This window comes from Chrysemys picta, chromosome 7 (assembly GCF_011386835.1).
Source record: "Chrysemys picta bellii isolate R12L10 chromosome 7, ASM1138683v2, whole genome shotgun sequence".
In the NCBI taxonomy this organism is placed as follows: Eukaryota; Metazoa; Chordata; order Testudines; family Emydidae; genus Chrysemys; species Chrysemys picta.
Window position 1 is genome coordinate 27,627,900 of NC_088797.1, and position 22,576 is coordinate 27,650,475.

General features: G+C 39.8%; 1 protein-coding gene across 13 annotated transcripts in view; it reads right to left on the reverse strand.

Moving 5' to 3' along the window:
* Positions 1-4,223: 4,223 nt before the first annotated feature.
* Positions 4,224-22,576, reverse strand: part of CACNA1D (calcium voltage-gated channel subunit alpha1 D) — a 392,778-nt gene continuing 374,425 nt past the window's right edge. For 10 of the 13 annotated variants that reach the window (XM_065551032.1, XM_065551031.1, XM_042849787.2 and 7 more), the window contains 6 exons: positions 22,531-22,557; positions 21,410-21,559; positions 18,687-18,850; positions 11,556-11,677; positions 8,416-8,736; positions 4,224-6,925 (listed from right to left, as the gene is read on the reverse strand). In XM_065551032.1, coding sequence (XP_065407104.1) covers positions 6,632-6,925; positions 8,416-8,736; positions 11,556-11,677; positions 18,687-18,850; positions 21,410-21,559; positions 22,531-22,557 — 1,078 coding nt within the window. In that variant the 3' untranslated portion in view covers positions 4,224-6,631. Of the gene's footprint in view, positions 6,926-8,415; positions 8,737-11,555; positions 11,678-18,686; positions 18,851-21,409; positions 21,560-22,530; positions 22,558-22,576 lie in introns of those variants that run through there. The other 3 variants (XM_065551034.1, XM_042849784.2, XM_065551039.1) reach the window with 2 other exon arrangements.

Sequence of the window (22,576 nt, forward strand, 5' to 3'; positions counted from 1 at the left end):
CAGCATGCGGTCTTTCTCTGTCTCCGAAATCCTCATCAGAGTTATATCACTCATGGTGACCTGCTTTGAATTAGGAGAATGTTAGTATTGGGACTGATTGCCTGTTCCTTTACATAACTGTAACCGTCTGTTTACAGCCACGCGGAGGAGGCGTGACAGGGGCAGCATGCAGGGATCTTTCCCGGGGACAGCCGTGAGGGGGGTGGGACAGGGGCAGAGTTCATGCTGGCCGGATTGCCGGCAGCAGGAACTGGCCAACGCTAGGAGCATTGCTTGGAACGTGAAAGGAGAGCACTGCTATAAATTAAGCTTTAAGCAGCCAAAAGTCTACAGCTTACCATGTCTGCCTGCTAGCCGAATTCCGTTGTCCGGCTCCGCTTGTGTGATCTGTACAGCAAGACCCCAGGCACTCAATGGGAAGGCCAAAAATTCGACCTTGTACTGAGTGCGCATGTGATAGGTGCTGTGCATGGTCTTGTTCACAGAGAAAGACTATATTCATTGTTCGCAAAACTGTATCTTTCTGAGGAATTCACTCCCTTTTTCCCATCCCACAGCTGCGAGTGTCTCCCGAGCTACCCCGGCATCCCCCTCCCAGAGGCTGGCGCAGATCAGGCGACGAAAGAGAAGGACACGGGACGAGATGTTCTCAGAACTTATGGGCTGCTCCCGAGCCGAGGCAGCACAGCAGACCCAGTGGAGGGAGAACATGTCGCAATACCAGTGATCACACAGCAAACGGGAGGACAGGCGGCGGCAGGAAGACCAGCAGGCGACTCAAATGCTGCTTGGACTAATGAGGGAGCAAACGGACACGCTTCGGCGCCTTGTAGATGTTCTGCAGGACCGGAGGCAGGAGGACAGAGTCCCGCTGCATTCTATCTCTAACCACCCTCCCCCGCCACAAAGTCCCATCCCCCCCTCACCCAAAGTCCCAAGAAGGAGGGGAGAAGGGGCCGTGAAAACAGTCACTCCACCCCTGCAGACTGCTCAAGTAACAGAAGGCTCTCATTCCCAAAGATTTGATAAGTCCTTTCCTTCACTCCAAAAGCACCTCACCCAAGCCCCTGTCCCAGTTTCATCCCCTGTGTAGTTGTTAATAAAAAATACGTTTCTGTTAATTACTGTTTCCATCATGTTCTTTTAAAGGAGAGTGTGTTTGAAGGGGGGTAAGGGGGTTATTAATTGGAGAGGACAGTCACCTTTACCAGGGTACAGACACGGGGGCAGGTTCAGCAGAAGGTCACACACACATTGCAGTCACTAGGCACCCTGGTCAGTCTGGGAGGTGGTTTTCCTGTTCTGTGTGGGGGGACTATGTGAGTTTGTGGCGTGGGAGGGCGGTTACAGATCTTATGCAGCTGTCCTAGATGACAGAGCCACGCAGCAGGGGATCTGTAACCGCCCTTCCCCGCCACAAAGTCATATAGCCCCGACACACAGAGTCCTGAAAAGGAGGGGTGGCAGGCTCCGTTGAAACAACCAGTCCACCACTGCGGACCGCTCTAGGAGCAGGAGCCTGTCATTCCTTGAGTTTAGAAGCGTCCTTTCCATCACTACACCCGCTCCCCACCACAGTCTGCGTCCCAGTTTCAACACTACCACGAAATCCTTAATAAAGAAAACGGTGTTAATGAACAAAGTTTCATTTATTTTATTGTTAAAGGTGTTTTGGAAGGAGGGGAAGGGGGTTGGTAACTGGAGAGGATAGTCAACATTAACTGGGTAAAGAAATGGGGGCAGGTTCAGCTTCTGTTTAAACAAACTTAATAGTCACAGGTTACCCTGCTCACTCTGAAACCTAGCTTTCAAAGCTTCCCGGATGCACAGCACGTCCCGCTGGGCTCTTCTAATTGCCCGGCTGTCTGGCTGGGCGTAATCAGCAGCCAGGCGATTTGCCTCAACCTCCCACCCCACCATAAACGTCTCCCCCTTGCTCTCACAGAGATTGTGGAGCACACAGCAAGCAATAACAATGGGGATATTGGTTTCGCTGAGATCAGAGCGAGTCAGTAATCTTCTCCATCTCCCCTTGAGACGTCCAAAAGCACACTCCACCACCATTCTGCACTTGCTCAGCCGGTAGTTGAAGAGTTCTTTTTCACTGTCCAGGGCGCCTGTATAGGGCTTCATGAGCCAGGGCATTAGCGGGTAGGCTGGGTCCCCGAGGATGACTATAGGCATCTCCACATCCCCAACAATTATTTTTATGGTCCGGGAAGTAAATACCTTCCTGCAGCCGTCTAAATAGACCAGAGTTCCTGAAAACGTGAGCATCATGAACCTTGCCCGTCCATCCAACGTTGATGTTGGTAAAATGTCCCCTATGGTCCACCAGTGCTTGCAGCACCATTGAAAAAGTAGCCCTTTCGGTTAATGTACTGGCTGGCCTGGTGGGCTGGTCCCAGGATAGGGATGTGAGTTCCATCTATAGCCCCACCGCAGTTTGGGAATCCCATCGCAGTGAAGCCATCTATGATCACCTGCACGTTTCCCAGGGGCATTACCTTTGAGAGCAGTAGCTCAACGATTGCGTTGGCTACTTGCATCACAGCAACCCCCACGGCAGATTTGCCCACTCCAAAGTGATTCGCGACTGACCGGTAGCTGTCTGGCGTTGCAAGCTTCCAGAGGGCTATGGCCACTCACTTCTGCACAGTCAGGGCTACTCGCATCCGTGTGTCCTTGCGCTTCAGGGCAGGGGACAGCAACTCACAAAGTTCCAGGAAAGTTCCCTTACGCATCCGAAAGTTTCGCAGCCACTGTGATTCATCCCAGAGCTGCAGCGCTATGCGGTCCCACCAGTCCATGCTTGTTTCCCGGGCCCAGAATCGCCGTTCCACAGCATCAACATGACCCATTGCCACCATGATGTTCACGGCGCGAGATCCCGTGCTTTGTGAGAGGTCTGTGCCCCTCTCAGACTTAATGTCCTCACCACGCTGCCGTAGCCTCCTTGCCCGATTTCTCAGCATCTGCCTCTGAAAAAGGTGGATGATAAGGTGCGAGGTGTTGACAACGGCCATAACTGCAGCGATGATTGCAGCGGGCTCCATGCTCGCAGTGCTGTGGCGTCCGTGCTGTCAATCACCAGAAAAGTGCACGAACTGATTGCCTGCCGGTGCTTTCACAGAGGGAGGGCGGGAGTGGGAGTTGGATGAGGACAGTTACCCAAAACCACCCTCGACACATTTTTGGCCCCAGCAGGCATTGGGGGCTCGACCCAGAATTCCAATGGGCAGCGGGGACTGCGGGAACTGTGGGATAGCTGCCCACAGTGCACCGCTTCCAATGTCGACGCTTGCCCCATTAGTGTGGACTCAAAAAGTCAAATTACTGTTCTTAGTGTGGATACACACGTTCGACTTTGTAATATCAGTTCCACAAATTCACTTTAAGTAAAATTTAACTACTCTCGTAGTGTAGACATACCCTTGGATGATAGACCTCTGTGCTCCAGGCTCCCAGAAGATATTGTTGAAATACTAGATGACATTGTTCATATTTGCCTGTGTTTGGGCTGACTATGCATTGATGACTGGAAACTGTATAATGTTTTATTAATGTCTAGAGCCATTATATATATACATTCAGACACAGTGACCTCCCCCCAAAACCTGCCAATTTTGCATAAATGAATAGTTAAGGTTACCTGAGTATTTGTAGTATTTCCTATATTTATTAGAGGAATTAGTGAGTTATCTAATCTAATTAGCAAGATTTTAATATATAGAGACTTATAGAGGGGAAACTATTTCACTCTTACAGTGCCATAAATGAGCAGAAAGGATGTTTTATGTATCCTTATAATATATTCTCATACTTTTTTTTAAAAGATTGAATATCTGGTATATTGTAGCCAGATTTTCTTACAGTTTTTTAAAAACCTCTATTTTCATGCAAAATAGTAACTCTGCCCTAAGAAGAGGCTGTCTAATCAGAATATTCAGGGGTAGACACTAATCATGTAAAAAATGTGTGTGTGTAGCATCCCAGTGAAGACAGCGTAACTTTGTGCAAGCATGAGGTTCCACCTGGGGAGAATATGTCGGAGGGCTGGGACCTTATAGTTATAAAAATGACATGTACAGTATCGACAGAATTTGGAATATGTTATCAGGAATCACTGTAGTGAAGAAATTTAGGTTGAGTTTCTAAGGTGACTAGTGATTTTCAGCATCCAACTTTAGACACCTTAAAGGGGCTGATTTTTCAGAGGGTGGCTGCAATGAAATCTGTGGAGCGTCACCATCATACACCCCCCTGAGAATCTGACCCACAGTAATTTTACAGTGATCTCACAGGATACAGAAACTTTATTCTCTCGATTTCCAAAGTGTTCTGTGACTAATGCTAAACAACCTAACCGAGCACATTCTGGAAGGAGGAGTCAGTCTGACACAGCCTGTAGGGGCTTTTAGGAAAATTTTCCTATTTGTTATGGGTTACTTTTAAAAAAATTCTTTGCTTGGGGCCTGATACTGCTGGCCTTTTACACACAAAATGCCTTCCCAGTTTTAAATGCATGTTTTATACACTTCAGATCAATGATTCATAAAAAGTTTAGGCTAGAATAGCATAATCCTTAGGAGTGCATTTTCCAAATGAAAGACCACCGATACGTCGAATGCTGCAGTAAGAGTTTAACTTTTGGAGAGTACACTGGTTCAAAGTGTTAGACAAAGGAGCCCCAAGTATAATAAAATTATTACACCGTTTTATTCTGAAGAACATTTTGCATTTGCTTTAATACAAAATGATGTAGGTCAAGAAATAATTTACAAACCCTTAAGTTATTATCCTGGCATTTGAAATAAGAATGATTCAAGAAGAGGTCTGTAAGGTATCCATAGCAAACTTTCATTATGTACAAAATGTTTATTGACATGTTTTATATGTCACATTTTAAAAATGTGACCTGAATTGCTACCTATCTTGTTAAGTACAGGTAAACCCTGATAAGGTAACTTGGCAGCGCAAGTCAGATTTATTCAGTGTTAATAAAATAGAAGATTTTGACATTTCCCCCCAAAATTGTATTTGTATCAGGAATTCATATCAGGGTTTTACTGCATCATGAACAAAACCTAAGCCCTCTTTCAATTGCATAAAAATAAATCCTTTAAAGTATATAATCTGCCTATAGAACAGCAAAAGAGGAGAGGCAATAAAGTAGTATTTTTACATATCGGGAATCTGATTGGTTCTGTGGAGAGTCCTTTTATCTTGTTTTTTTATTATGAGCAGAATAATTAGTATACAGTATTGGAATTAAGACATTTTCATCCAACTGCGAAATTTTTTCTGCCCCATATTCCGAATATAGAATTAGGCTACTCGGTCAATTTAGTTGTGATAAAATTATAAATGTCTCAAGACCAATGAAGACTTGGTCAATTTTTTCAATTAATTTAGTATTTATCTATAATTTGAAGATATTTATAATAAAAAGATCACAGCTTATTGTCAGTCAAAAAAGTTAGCAGATAATTTCCATTCTTTTAACTTTCTGAATATAAGACTGAAAATAGACATCTGTGCATCCCTTATGTAAAGAGCGATTCTTATTGACTCAAAATATTTTATAAAATCTGAATATTGTCAAGTTTCTCTAAACCTGACACTTTACCCAAAAAGAGATTTACATTGAGTGGTGGCTCTAGTTAAATATTTATCCTATAGCTCTATATATTCCAAGTAAAAATACTTATATCTAGAATTCTGCGGAGAATTACAATAATTAGGTTTCATAAATATTGCTGCAGTTCAATTACGGTACAATAATTACAAAATATAGAACATCTCTTTACAAATACAAATTATTGTATATTACAATTCATTTACAGTAATTTCTACTATATAATTTTTAACAAACTATCTTAACTAATTCTACTTTAACCTGGTTGCAAGTGCATTAGTAAGAATGCAATTTTCCAGTATATTTTGCCCTTAACATGATAGTCATAAAACAGACTATCTGAATGATATTTTCCTATGTAAACTAATGTTACATATGACAGAAATGTTTTTAGGTTCTTTTTTCCAATGATTTCTGGTAGGTAGAGTTTGACATATTTTAGAAGAGCGTTAAGAAAAATAAATCAGGAGGCAAGTTTGAAAACAATATTAGAATGGATATGCTGAATGCAGTGAACATTTGATATGCTATTGAATGCTGAGGTAATGACACTTTTGATTGCCATCACCTGTCTCACATAGTGGTCTTCACCACATATTTTTGTGCTGGACCTACACACATTTTTCATTTAGAAACCCCTGCTTCACTATGAATGACAGCAGCACAAGTTTGAAAGACAGGCAAGATATTACACCTCAGAACTCTTCTCTAGTCCTCTGGAAATGGGATCTTCAGAATCGGCTTGGTTTTACATAACTCTATTCCTACTGAGGAAATGAAGATTCTGTGATAAAGGACTTGACGTACTACAGCTTTGATCACATTTCAACAACCTGGAGACACTTACTGATAAATAAATTATGGCTTCCTTAAGGTGTGACATCACTTGTACAAAGCTTGATTAGTTATTAATTCCAACTAGTGCCGATCATCTTTGAACTATGAGGCACTTTTTCTGTTATTAAAAATTATTTATTTGTTTCTTGCTAAATACTATAAGGTTGTAATGCATATCATTTCATCAGCTAAGTCTTCTTCATATCTACCAGTGTCTGGTTCTTCATCACTATAACCAGGACCAAAGTCTTGAAGTTCATAATCTTGCCTGCTTAAAATGGGGAACATATCCCCATTGGTCCCATTGCTAATATTTCCATTGAGAAGGTTACTTGCTGCGCTTTCCATCTCATCAATAGTCATGTCACAAGCATCAGCAATCTCATGTTTAGTAGCTGAAACAAATTTAGGGTCCTTTGCATACCGCCCTAGGCCTTCAGATATAAGTACCTGCAAAAGAAATAGGATAAATGTGGATTCAATGTTTAGAATGAAGAGCAGGTTATAAATAAATACACAGAAAGCTTCACTTTTCTCCTGGATAGCTTAGGTGCAAAGCCCAAGAGATTCTATGAGCTGAAGTCGCTAGGGCAACCAGAACAAAATCTTACATGTAATTAACTTGTGTTTGCAATCAGGGCCGGCTCCAGGCACCAGGTTGCCAAGCAGGTGCTTGGGGCGGCCACTCCAGAGAGGGGCGGCACGTCCAGCTATTCGGTGGCAATTCGGCGAGGGACTGTCTGCCGAATTGCCGCTGCAGATCGCGATCACGGCTTCTTTTTTTTTTTTTTTTTTTTTTGCGCCGCTTGGGGCGGCAAAAACCCTGGAGCCGGCCCTGTTTGCGATAGTCAAATGGCCCCAAAGAGGGTTTTATCAACATAGTAAGGATGTCACTGACAATGCATGACATTCAGTTCTTTTATAGGAGGTTTAAAATTAATCAAGCCCTTGATAAACATCATACACTAGAAACTGGTTTACTATAAGAAAATTTAAGGAAGAATTGTGCTTGAAGCCACACTAGGCAACAAAACTTCAAGCAAGTGTATAATAAAACTTCAGCTAAGATGTTTTCTGTAGATGACAATTAAGTTGCAACTGGTTCACAGCTGTGGAAGGGAACTGATGTTGGAGATGAGGAGACTGAAAATTATATACCTGAGCATGACACATGCTACTTAGCTAGACTGATAAGGATATTCAATAAAATTTTACAGTTGGGAGAGTAATAATAATGATAATTCTCAGCACCCTCCATAGTATTGTTTGTTTTTAAAGCTTTGTAAATAAACAAAAAAACGTTTACTAATTCATAATATTCCCGAGAGTACATGCAAAGAAACTACTGTGCCATTTCTTGGAAGTGCAATGGACATTCCCCATCAACTCACCCCTTCCATATCTTTGCACAATCCTTGTGTTCAGGTTAACAAGATAATGCAAGGACTCTGATGACTTTGGACCTTGCATGAAAGCACCAGGAAGACAGGTGTCTTGTGCCATTCCTTTTCGCTAAGCCATTATGGAAGCCACTAGCAGTGTCTAGTTCCTAGTATTTAGCCCACAGTGAAGTCTTGTTTTAAATCATATTCTTGAAGTGCTCCCAATTTTCAATCCCCTCTTTGTTTTATACTTTAATACATTAGTTCCTGGGACCAAGTTGTCAACATGTTCTCTCTCTGACACTCATGCTATGACCAAGGCCTCAGGTGGGATTCAGTGGAGCTTTGATTTACAGTAGCTGAGGATCTGGTCCATACCTTCTTTTCCCCTGCCTTACCTAAAGACTTTTTGGGACTTTGAATTTGAAATACAGTATTTCTAGTGAAATATGCGGATTAAGTACAATCCAATGTGTGGTCTTGTGCCGGGTGTATAGTGAAATTAACACAAAACTGAACAGACACACTTGGCTACTTCAGGGATTATTCAGTACTTACCGCTTCTACCAAACTGTCTGCACTTCTCTGTTTGTCACTATGTTTATGCCTAAAGTCATTAGGTACAGTTAGATTGGCTGGTGTGAATGTTCGGTAGGAAATATCAGGGTCATCTGTATACCAGGAGCTCCTATTCAAAGAAGGTAGGCTGCCATTCATCTGCTCTGTAGATTCAGCCCTGTCAACTTGGATTAGAGGTGTATAATATGGAGTACGGTCCCGGTTGGGTGGGGTGGCTGGTGGGGTGGCCCAGGAACGTGTTGAACGACTTGGTGAATGTTTGTGAGCTTTACTGGAATCCAGACCTGCAACTGCCATGACCTGGTAAAGGGAAGTAAAGATAGTACAAGAGTTAGCGTACCTCAAACAATCCTGTAGTCAGGCTTATTCCGCATTTCAAATCCAATCTAATTATTTAGACAGCTATGAGAAGTGACATTTTATATGTTTGATACTTGACAATATAAAAGACGGGGAGGAACTGAAATAAATTAATTAGCAACATAGGCAAGTATCTATTTAGTGGATCTTTTATTGACCAAACCCTGTTTGATACACTGTGACTGAATATTTGCTTAATAAAATATATTCAGTAGGGCTGTCAAGCGATTAAAAATATTAATTGCGATTAATCGCACTGTTAAACATGAAGAGAATACCGTTTATTTAAATAGTTTTGGATGTTTTCTACATTTTTAAATAGATTGATTTCAATTACAACACAGAATACAAAGTGTACAGTGCTCACTTTATATTTATTTTTGATTACAAGTATTTGCATTGTAAAAAAACAAAAGAAAAAGTATTTTTCAATTCACCTAATACAAGTACTATAGTGCAATTGCGTTATCATGAAAGTTGAACTTACAAATGAAGAATTATGTACAAAAAAAAGACATTCAAAAATAAAAAATGTAAAATTTTACAGGCTCTAAGTCCACTTAGTCCTACTTCTTGTCCAGCCAATCGCTCAGACGAACAAATTTGTTTACGTTTGCAGGAGATAATGCTGCCCACTTCTTGTTTACAACATCACCTGAAAGTGAGAACAGGTGTTCGCATGGCACTGTTGTAGCCGGCATTGCAAGATATTTACGTGCCAGATGCACTAAAGATTCATATGTCCCTTCATGCTTCAACTACCATTCCAGAGGACAAGCGTCCATGCTGATGACGGGTTCTGCTTGATAACAATCCAAAGCAGAGCGGACCAACGCATGTTCATTTTCATCATCTGAGTCAGATACCACCAGCAGAAGGTTGTTTTTACTTTTTGGTGGTTCAGGTTCTGTAGTTTCTGCATTAGAGTGTTGCTTTTTTAAGACTTCTGTTTAGCATATCTGGCACATAAATACCTTATAATGCCAGCTACAAAAGGGCCAGGCAAATGCCTGTTCTCACTTTCTGGTGACATTGTAAAGAAGAAGAGGGCAGCATTATCTCCTGTAAATATAAACAAACTTGTTTGTCTGTTAGTGATTGGCTGAAAAAGAAGTAGGACTGAATGACTTGTAGGCGCTGAAGTTTTAAATTGTTTTGTTTTTGAGTGCAGTTATATAACAAACAAACAAAAATCTACATTTGTAAGTTGCATTTTCACAACAGATTGCACTACAATACTTGTATGAGGTGAATTAAAAACACTATTTCTTTTGTTTCATTTTTATAGTGCAAATATTTATAATAAAAAATATACACTTTGATTTCAGTTACAACGTATAATACAATATATATGAAAATGTAGGAAAACATCCAAAATATTTTATACATTTCAATTACTATTCTATTTTTTAACAGTGCGATTAACACTGTGATTAATCATGATTAATTTTTTTATAATCTCAATTTTTTTTGCATTAATCGTGTGAGTTAACTGTGATTAATCGACAGCCCTAATATTCAGCAAATAAGGCAAACAGACTATAGTCCCTGATCTTTGCCCCTCCCTTCCTGCAGGAACAGGTGAGGAAGAAGCTGGTTTTAAGCTTTAAATTAGCTTTAAGCTTCTTGTATTTTCTGGCTGCCTGGGGCCTGCCCAGATGGCATGATATAGTTCAGTCTAAGAGCTGCTCTGGCTCCAGCAAACCCTCTGGGCCATCCACCATACAATCAGAGCAGTGTAAAGGGGACTAACACTGCTGAAAGTTTGTCCCACGATACAACAGCAAACTATTTCATTCTATTTGAACGTTGATCTAGAAATCATAGAACATAGTGAAGTTCAACACGTCACAGAATATAGTATGTAGTTTAAACTAAATGGCATATGAGAAAGTAAACACCAGTGAAAACAGTAAGTGATAGCTGATTCATGCAGATTGAATACAGTATAAGGAGGGAGCTGTGGTGAGGGTTATTGGTATTTATCATATATATTGCCAGTGTTTTAAAATGTTTTCATTATTCCAAACACAGATTCCACCATCGTCATACATTACAGTGACCACCTATTACTCTATATTCAAGGGTATAGACATCAGTACAGTTTAGTCATTTTTAACTACTCTTGATCCCTTATTTGATAGGCCTGAAGGGACTAAGTTTATATATTTAAAAAAATGAAACAGCTGTCAAGATCTCAGACTGCATGAAAAAAGACCAGTCGACGTTCTCTGAAAGAAAAGATGAAAAGTAAACCTGTGCATGGCAAAGTGCAGTGCTTGTAAAATAGATGGTAGTGTTGCTGCAGAGGAAGGCTTTGAAAGGGCATCAGCTGTAGGATAACCATATACCTGTAGCAGTTCCAATATACTCTTGTGTTAAAAAGCCTGAGGAACAGCAGTGCTATTAATAGAGTGGCTAAAAGACCAAGTACCTGATGATATTCTTTAATCTGTGGGCATTTAGAATGGTTGGGAACATCATATTTTTACGGCATCCCCAATAATATTTCTGTTGGTTGGTGTCAGATCATCTACAATATCTGAAGTTGTTATTTCTGAAGCTACTGCTTTAGGAGGCCTTATTTCTGGCAACTACAGCAAAGACAGTGAGGTACAACTGGTTGGAAGTAAGTCAAGGTACACAGGCAAAGCACAGAGCTGGCCAATGGGCTTTCAGACAATCATGAAGCCAGGAGGTACAAGATCTATGCTAAATTGGTGTAATTCAACATCAGTTAATAAAGATTTTTTAATTACCTGTTGTTGCATTAAATGCAGTGGTAAAGCAGTGCGGTGGTGGAAAGTAGGAGAGAGAGGTATCTCATCTTGACTGCTTTGTCTGCGGAGGCATTCAAAGTTGAAGGAAGAGCGGCGATTTGCTACAATGTAACAATGTTTCATTAGTAAAATGATGATGATCATTCTCAATGTCAAGTATTTCCAAATTCCAGTATGGGTCAAGTGTGAGCCTGCAGATTATTGGCAGGTATTGCTCCTGATGGGGCAGATTTAAATGGGCTCTGTGGACTTACTGAAGCAGGCAGCTCAATACCCAAACTGGATATACAGGAGGTGGAAGTTGCGTTTGTTAATAGAGCTAAAATTCAGGAAGGGTTCAAAGTGTGCACTTTAGAACAGACTGGGAAAGGCGCTTGACTTTAGCTGTATATTGTAAGCTTCTTGTGTATAGTTAAAATAATTATTTCTTTCTTCACTGAAGCTTTAAGTTCCTCATTGTAGCACCGTGGGCTAGCTTGCCTTTATTATATTCAGTGCTTTGCATTACATTCAGCAGTAATGCAAGGAAACTACAGGCCTGTATCCTGTAATACATTAGCTTCATCAAGTTAGCATAAGACTTAAGGCCTATGACTTTTGAACAGATAGGATTTCCATTGGCTGTTTATCTGTTCAAAATTTAAGTATTGGGAAGCTGAAAATAGAGTGTTTAAAGGGAAGTTCTGGCCACAGATACATGATCCAACCACATGAGTGTCATGGCAATGAATTGATGTATATAACAGGTACATGAGTTACATCCACAGATACCTAACCACAGAAGGGCCATGGTAATGAATTAATGCATATAACAGTAAGTTCAGATCACTGATATATTAACCTCTAGAAAAAAGATACATTAGTAAGGTGAGGAAATACAAATACGGAAATCCCCTACTGAATATGCATCACACATAGTGGCATCAGCACAACGTATTATAAAAGTGACATCCCAGCCTAGGGGTGATGGGAAGAAGGAGATGTAGTCCCTGGGAGGTGCCAGAATGATAGCCACTGGTGATGAGGAAGATGATGACTAACATTTCAGGTTGTTCTACAAGTGATGGTGTGAGAATATGAGTGTGCAGATGTATATTCTGTACTATCTCTATCTACCTTACTGATCTAGGGTGTTTGAGACTGTGCTAAATGCATTAATAAACTATTTGTAAATATAGAGGAGTTTCTATAGCGTGAGTGTTGCACCTGTGCACATTGGGGTTCCAAACTGTATGATAATTTGAATAATACTGGGCCTGATCTTGGGACAAGAACCTGTCGACCCGCCAAGTGGCAACTGGGGATTCTTAAGTAATCTCTCTCTCTCTCTCTCAATATATAATCTATAGATCAGGCTACATCATGCTGAAGAACCATGTTTCCAAAGGGAAACTACCAAATCCTTGGCTCTTTGCAGGTCAATGTAATGTGTAATTTTGTAAATGTTACACAAATCAAAGTAGTAGTTTTTTGTGCTAAACATATTTTTAATATTGAGACAGGTAAGAAGTAGGACTGTCAATTAATCACAGTTAACTCACGCAATTAACTCAAAAAATTAATTGAGATCAAAAAGATTAATCAATATAATACCAGTTGAAATTTATTAAATATTTTTGGATGTTTTCTACATTTTAAAATATATTGATTTCAAGTTCAACACAGATACAAAGTGTACGGTGCTCACTTTATATTTTTATTACAAATATTTACACTGTAAAAAACAAAAGAAATAGTATTTTTCAATTCACCTCATACAAGTATTGTAGTGCAATCTCTTTACAAATCTAGAATTATGTACAAAAAAAACAACTGCATTCAAAAATAAAACAATGTAAAACTTTAGAGCCTACAAGTCCACTCAACTCTACTTCAGCCAATGGCTCAGACAAACAAGCATGGTTAAAATTTACAGGAGATATTGCCTTCTGCTTCTTGTTTACAATGTCACCTGAAAGTGAGAACAGGCATTCGCATGGCAGTTTTGTAGCCGGCATTGCAAGGTATTTACGTGTCAGATATGCTAAACATTCGTATGTCCCTGCATTCTTTGGCCACCATTCTAGAGGACATGCTTCCATTCTGATGATGCTCGTTAAAAAAATAATGCATTAATTACATTTGTGACTGAACTCCTTGGGGGAGAATTGTATGACTCTGTTCTACCTGCATTCTGCCATATATTTCATGTTATAGCAGTCTCAGATGATGACCCAGAACATGTTCATTTTAAGAACACTTTCACTGCAGATATGAGAAAATGCAAAGAAGGTACCAATGTGAAATTTCTAAAAATAGCTACAGCACTCAACCCAAGGTTTAAGAATCTGAAGTGCCTTCCAAAATCTGAGAGGGACGAGGTGTGGAGTATGCTTTCAGAAGACTTAAAAGAGCAACACTCAGATACGGAAACTACAAAATCTGAACCACCAAAACAGAAAATCAACCTTCTGCTGGTGGCATCTGATTCTGATGATGAAAATGAACATGCGTCGGTCAGCTCTGCTTTGGATCGTTATCGAGCAGAACCAGTCATCAGCATGTACTTGTATTAGGTGAATTGAAAAATACTATTTCTTTTGTTTTTTTTACAGTGTAAATACTTGTAATCAAAAATAAATATAAAGTGAGCACTGTACACTTTGTAGTCTGTGTTGTAATTGAAATCAATATATTTGAAACTGTAGAAAACATCCAAAAATTATTTAAATAAATGGTATTCTATTACTGTTTAACTGTGTGATTAATTGCGCAATTAATTAATTTTTTTAATCGCACAATTAATCATGATTAATTTTTTTAATCGCTTGACAGCCCTAGTAAGAAGCCATTCCATGCTATTAGAAAAAACATATTTGAAGGCCAAAAAAGACAATTGTAATCATCTAGTCTGACCTCCTGTATAACACAGGCCACAGAACTTCCCAAATATTATTCCTAGAGCAGATCTTTTAGAAACATCCACTCTTGATTTTAAAATGTCCAGTGATGGAGAATCAGCTGTGACCCTTGATAAACTATTCCAATAGTTAATTACCCTAATTTGTTTATGATATACACTCTTATTTCCAGTCTGAATTTGTCCAACTTCAACTTCCATAATCCCGGTAAATTCCATCATATGTGGATTTCATGGTGAAAAACCTGGGAGGTAGCAATCTGTCCATGGAAAGCCATGGCAAGGAATTTTAGACCAATACTTTAAAACCATTCTTTGCATCTCTTTGAAAAGTACAAAAATTTGAAGAAATAAGCACTTAAATCCAGATCCTCAAATATATTGACTTCAAAGACAGTTAGGTGGTTAAATACCTTAGAGGATTTGTGCCTTATGGCCTGATCTTTGCTGTACAGCCCCAAATCTCAGTGCTCCCAGAACTCAATCTACTAACAAATTGCAATACTCAACCAGGCACAGTCTGTTACATTAACTTGGATCATATCTGGATGCTAATAGAAATTCTCCAATGTAACATATCGGTTTTTGAATGTACACATGAATGTATCCTTCACATTAATTAAAATGAATTAGTTTGATCTTCCTTCTTTTAAACCCTGCTGGGGTATTAAAGTGCTAAAATGCACTGGTTTAAGTCAGTTGACTTCACTGGGTTACCCCTGCATTACTTTGATGCAACTTAGAACAGAATAAGGCCCTAACTGTCTTTTCTGGTAAGAACATCAGATGGAACAGTCTTTTACTGGTAAATCTTCTTTAAAGACTTAATCAGATTAATAGTGTCTGACTGGGAGGACTTTAGCCCACCAACATTTTAATCAGAAAAAGCTAAATGGGGCTGACAAGCTGTTACCACAGAGAAATCTCCCACTCCACCTCTCCTGAAGAGAAGAAACCATAGAGAACTTTTTAGCTCAAGGTTTCTTTCTCACTTATATGTACAGCCGGGTATATATATTCTACTCTCATCTGAACCATGTAGAGGCAACCTCCTTAACTGGGCCGAGGGGAAGAGCCTGAGATTTTCCAGTATCTTTGTTATCGGAGGGACTGGTGAAAAGCTATATAAGAGCCTGCTTCCCCGAAGGACAGAGGAGGAGTCCCTTTCTAAGTTGGTGTTTTCTTGATGCCTTTAGCAGAAGGCTCGTAACTTTCTGGGAGCTTCACTTCTCACTCATTTGAAGGAAATCATGGGAATATTTGGAGAGCAACATTTATACTCTCCAGTGTGATGACCTATAGGGATTTTGTGCTTTATCTCACTACCACCACAGGTCCAAAAGGCAAAAGCTAATGAAGCTCAGAAGTGAGAGTCCTGCATAGATAGCATTATTAGAAAACTTATTGCAAAAACTGCTTATGTATTTGTTGCTTTTCATTATGGTTTTCTGCTTTATCTTTAAAGAGCCGGTGACCCTACCCTAGGGAGGGTGGCAGTGACCCCATTACACTTCCCTCCCAAATGAAAACTGATTCTTGACACACTTCTGAATCTTATCAAATTTGGGGTGTTTATGCATTTTCACATTTTACGAATCAAAACTGCTCTTATTTTCAGGGCCGGCTCCAGGCACCAGCCCAGCAAGCAGGGGCTTGGGGCGGCCAATGGAGAGGGGCGGTATGTCCGGCTCTTTGGTGGCGGTTCCCTCACTCCCTCTCGGAGCGAAGGACCAGCCGCTGAATTGCCGAAGACTGAAGCGGCGGCGGTAGAGTTGCCGCCAAAGTGCTGCAGATCACGATCGCGGCTTTTTTTTTTTTTTTTTGGCTGCTTGGGGCGACAAAAACCCTGGCGCCAGCCCCGCTTATTTGGCATTTCTTACATAATGAGTCCCAGGGCATTTTAGTGACCCTTCCCCACTGAAGAAAATAAGCAATAGAAATCAAATATGTTTTATGTCTAGCATTAAAAACAGAGTTACTATTTGCTTCTCAAACCAAACAAGGAAAAAATGGTTCATACCCATGAAGTATCACAGTTCAAAGATCAAGATCCAAGTACTTTGCGTATCTCTAAGATGCACCAGAAGATTGGCATTGCTAATCTATCTACGCTGGACTTGTACATAAATCAGGACTACACTGGGATTTGGAGGATGAGAGGAGCAATGTTTGATGTAATGCAAAAATTAGTTGGAAGCCAAAGTAAAGATTTGAGCAGTGGACAAAGTGACTGAAAAATAGAAGTACATGTCAGAAACGTGCTGGCAGCGTTCTGTGAAACTTGAAGTCTACAGAGTGTTTTATTGTCTGGTCTATGTAGCAATACACCACACTACTTCAACATAGAAACTAAAGTAGAAATGACCATTCTGCACGCATGAGAAAAAACAGACTAAATTCTAGTAATGTTTTTGAGATAATAAATGGAGCATCTGGTCTGAATTTCAAATAAGAGATCTTGATGACGAATAATACCCAGATATTTTAATAGGATTTGAAAAAATCCCATTGAAAGGGCAATACTACCCCCCAAAAGTACTGGGGGAAAAAACTCCATTAATCCACTTTAGCTGTATTCAATTTGAAATTATATAGGAATATAAGAACGGCCATAGTGGGTCAGACCAAAGATCCATCTAGCCTAGTATCCTGTCTTCCGACAGTGGCCAATTCCAGGTGCCCCAGAGGGAATGAACAGAACAGGTAATCATCAAGTGATCCATCCCGTCACCCATTCCCAGCTTCTAACAAACAGAGGCTAGGAACACCATCCCTGTCCATCCTGGCTAATAGCCATTGATGGACCTATCCTCCGTGAATTTATCTATTTCTTTTGGAACCCTGTTATAGTCTTGGCCTTCACAACATCCTCTGGCAAAGAGTTCCAGAGGTTGACTGTGCGTTGTGTGAAGAAATACTTCCTTTTGTTTTAAACCTGCTGCCTATTCATTTCATTTGGTGACCCTGAGTTTGTGTGTTATGAGGAGTAAATAATACTTCCTTATTTACTTTCTCCACACCAGTCATGATTTTATAAACCTCAATCATATCCCCCCTTAGTCGTCTCTTTTCCAAGTTGAAAACTCCCAGTCTTATTAATCTCTCCTCATATGGCAGTGGTTCCATACCCCTAACCCCTAGGTTGGGATGATGCCTGGTAAAATTATTAGAATACAATCAAGTTCTTTTATTGTTTTTAATATGCTTTCTCTGTAGACTTGCAGAGGAAGTACTGCATGGTAACATATCTCTAGCAATCACTCTGTTATCCATCTCTGAAGAGAAAGCAAGCAAGTCTGTTTAGGCAGACTGCCTTTGCTGAGAAATACATAGTGAAGGCAGGGAACTGTTCAGCATGGAGATATCCCACTGAGAAGGGAGGGAGATGTATCTCCACCCAAGAAAGGCAATGACTAGGGAGGTGGAGGCCTGAGCATGGGTGCCCTTCCCCACTGAGCGGAGATACAGGTGCAGATGCCCTGAACTGAGAAAACACCTTTTCCAAATTAAAAACAAATGGAAAAGCTGGTGTTGCTTTCATCTGAAAAAAACAAAACCCAAAAACAAATAAAAGCTATAATACTATTAGCAGGTGGTGTATCTGGTTTGAAAGAGTCATGGAAAGTGCCAGCGGGTGAGTCACTGGAGTGACAATAGTTCTGTTTGATTTATACCAACATAATAAACCTGTGAACATGAATAAACCTTTGTTTCCCTTAGGGGCGCAAAGAAAAAAACTTCCTGATCCAAGCTCAATTTAGGGCAAACCTGTGCTGCATCCTATCTGACCATTTTCCACTAACCTCAAAGTAAACGGATACCAGGGTCTTTGTTCATTTGCAATGTTTTCTATATTAGCTATAGTTTTATAAGCAGAGAAAATGCAGGACCGTCACATCATGTTTAAGAAACAACGAAAGGATGAGGGAAGCAAGGGAGAATGAGAGAGACACATGCAGTTATATGCTGGGATCTTTAGATTCTGTGGGCTGCACCTCAAGATAGACATTTGCATCTGTTGTCTGCAAAGTTGGTAAATATATGTACTAATCGGGGGTTTATTCTCAAAAATCACAAGGAGTGATGGTGAGGGTGATGTCAAGGTCCACAGGAATATTCTCTTTTTTCATCCAAGCTTCTATGTAAAATTGAACACTGTATTCACTGATAAAAATTTGAGGCACTTAAACAGACTTTCTTACTGTACTCACATGTAGGTGTTGGAGGTAGCAACCGTCTCCTAGGAGATCTTTTTGAATCATAACAGATTTGTGAATCATCTTCCTCAAAAAACCCATGTGGGTGATGGTAACCTTTTGGCCGCTCAAAATCTAAGTCATTGCAGTGATATCTGTTGTGATAGTCATACGTATGCCTGAATTAAAGAAACATATTGTTAATAAGGGAAGTTTCAATGAACTGATCATTAATCTTTTCATTTACCAGCCCAAAGGACTCCAGGCATTGTTCTTACATGGATTCTTGCCGCAGCATGAGAACTAAACAAAACATTCGGAAAAACATGACTCATTATTTACATATTTGTTTCTGATTGTGCACTGCTTATGAGAAAATGGGCATACTCTGGTCTGTTTAGAATAAGTCACACATTAACTTTCATAGTTTATTGGTTTTATTAAGTAATATTATGCTTGGTAAAAAAACACGTAGATGTAATCCTTGATGTCAATGTTACTATTATCACAGAAGATTACAACTCAAGCCCTCAATACTATCCTGTGGTTAAAAATAGCAAAACTCTATACTCACCCCCCCACCCCCACCCCCCCGCCCACACCTTTCCTTATGATTTCAGGGTAATCTGCAGGGCTCAGCGCAAAGAGTTCAGACTCTTGCTGCTTGAGTATTACAAAGGCCTCCTCTCTGAAGGAAAAATCTCAAAAGAGGCTTATTTGACTCTGATTAATATTATATCCAAAATGAGTGGATGGGTAAATGAAATGAAAGTGGAGGAGGTGCTTGTTTGCTAATTTGGATGGAGCAATTCAATTTGGCACCAGCTGCCAGTCTGAGTTGTCTGGAGTGCAGATAGGGCATGGAGAAAAAAGAAGGTGGAGACTCCACCTGAACTAGGAGTAGAGAAGATTGTTATGTTTGGCACATGTGAATATGCACATGTGCATCTAGGACAAGCAGGCAATGGATTCATCTAGTGATGTTGTACTGGGCCTGCCCTTGCAAATTAAAACCAACACATGGAGGCTGAGGAGACTTTTGTGAGGCTGTGGAATTGGTTGAGCCACTGGAATCTTTCTAGATAGCAACTTAGGAGAGATGATAGTAGCCTTTTGTAAGGAAGGTGGAAACAATCTACCTTTAGTTCTGCAAGTACAAATCTGTGTATAATTCATGATGAGACAGGGGTTTCTAACGGGATGTATGAAACATTTGACATGTTTGAAAAAAGGTTACAAGCAGTTTGTAAAACAGAGAACATTGACTGTTGCCAAAAAAGTAGGAGACCTATTCCATGAAATGTTAGCACAGTAAAATGACAGACCATGAAAAGACAGATTGTTCTAAATGTAAGGAAAGTCAGGAGAGGGCATACTAGTTACCTAATGACTGCCCCTCGCCCAGTTCAGGGAACTGTATGAATCCAAGCTGAAGGGGGAAAGCTTGGATCTACATGGAATACATACACAGTTGTTGATTAAATCTGGGCAAGTAACAGCAATAAAAGAAGTTAAACTGTTGAATGTGAAAGTCACAGGAATGGTCGACACTGGGTCAAAAAGAAAGTTGTTAGAACAGGCCTGCTAAGGATGCTGCAGCACAGAAATATTAAAACTGTAAGAAATGAGTTTCAAATGGAAATTTTGTCTGGGGAAAATCCAAACAAGTCCAAAAATGGGGAGAAATTGGGGAGGAAAACTGGACCTCAGGAATTAGAGTAGGGGGCAGGGAGAAAAAGGAAAGGGTGTGGACTCAGATGAATGTAAATTGGAATTTCACTCAGGGTTATGTATCAGAGGGGTAGCCGTGTTAGTCTGAATCTGTAAAAAGCAACAGAGGGTCCTGTGGCACCTTTGAGACTAACAGAAGTACTGGGAGCATAAGCTTTCGTGGGTAAGAACCTCACTTCTTGCATCTGAAGAAGTGAGGTTCTTACCCACGAAAGCTTATGCTCCCAGTACTTCTGTTAGTCTCAAAGGTGCCACAGGACACTCAGGGTTATGAATGTGTAATAAATACAAATTCAGCAATTCTGCAAATTCAGTCCATGAAATTCTTGTGAAAGATGTGACTTGGGTGAAACAAATGTGTAATTCTAAATATTTATAATGCAGTGGTACCCAAAGGCCAGGGCAGATATCACAGTATCAACTGGTTGTTCCAGGTACATGGAAAAAGGTGATGTGATTAGAATTGTTAAAGGGAGGTTGTGCTTGTACTTTATTTGATCATGTTATACTATATAGGGTCCATCATATAGTTTATCTGTCTCATTATCATCCTTTCTTCTGCTGAGATTATGGAATCAAATGAACCATCATTAAAAGCTTCCCCAACTGAGACTGATCCGGCTGCCATTGAAGTTAACAGGAGTTATGTCATATACTTCATTGGGAGCAGGTGCAGGCCTTAAATCTTCATTTATCTCAAGCAGTATTCAATTTTTCCCCAGTAAATGTAGGGGCTTCTTTGATTTTGGACTGTAGAGTTTCTCACAGTCCAAATGAACTAAATTCCTTCGTCACTGCTCTGGAATTATGTATTAGGGATTTGCTGGGGTCTCATTTCATACCCCAACATGAGATGTGCTTGAGTATATTTTGCATTCTCATTCACTGTTCTATTTCCCTAAGAAAGGAATAGTGATATTTTTAAGGTACAAAGTGTGTTTAATGTAACACTAGGTGTATGTACATAATTTATTGACATTTTCTGTAGTTAAGACTAATAATCTCACCTGCTTCCTGATAACATATAGTCTTCTTCATAATACTCTTCTCCGCTAAAATATTCCTGCTCTCCCATATAATGATCATCATTGCAGTAATCCCGAACTTCATGATCTTCACGGCAAATAGTTGGTAGATGCCCATCACCAGAGTCTGACCTACAATTGGTACACAGTGGTTTGGGATTTCACTATACTTTATCCATAACGGTATTATTTAAACCTGCACTTTTAACATAGCTTTAAAAAAAAAAAATAAAGACAGGCATACAAGTTCTCTCGTAGCTGGACTGATGCTTTACAGTAACTTCCATTAGACTACAGATGGGTACATGGGTATTCTGTCTTTGCTTTTCTGTTTTAAAGTGTTAATAGAAGTATAGTAGATTTACTATGCTTCTGTAGTTACACTGAGTAATTAGAAATGTCAAGCACATTTAAAATCAGTCTTTCAAGCTGGAAGTCTCCAGTATATGTTTGAAAAAGTTTCTCAAATACCTAAAATTTGACACTGAGCAAAAATATAAGAGCACTTGGTGAAGTCTTCCAAAGCAAAGTGTGAAAACAGCTATGCAAATTCTAAACATAAAACTACTAGATTAGGAAATACTTTTAAGGAGCTGCCCTCTATCTGACCTTTAACATTCATGATGCAAGCAACTCTGACAAACACTAAATAGGTTCTTTTTCTTGCCCATAAATATCATTAGCCATCATTAAATAATTCTTGCAATAATCCTTTTAACATTGCAAAGTTTTTATCTCCTCCAGTCTAAGTGAAGTAGGATTAAACTTGACATTTTTTAAACAGGAACTACCCTTTGGGCATGCTCCTGTGCCCACTAAAGTCATTGCCATTGATTTTAATAATGCAGGATCAAGTTCTCTACTAGTCTTGAACTTTATCAGTCTGTGTCAGTCACTTACCATATAGACATGGGGCGAAATTAGTCCAATAAAATGATCACAAATTTGTGGTCATTTTATATCTTTTCATTCCATACATTAGTTATTCTGTTTATGTCCAGCTAACGCTGGCTACTTTATTATTGTTTTTCCATTGTAAGAGCATTGGGAGCGTTTATGTTGTCTCATGATGTAAACATACGTCTTCAACAATATGCACTTACCTAATGTACGTTTCATAATAGCGTGTTCTATCCAGGAAAGCCATAA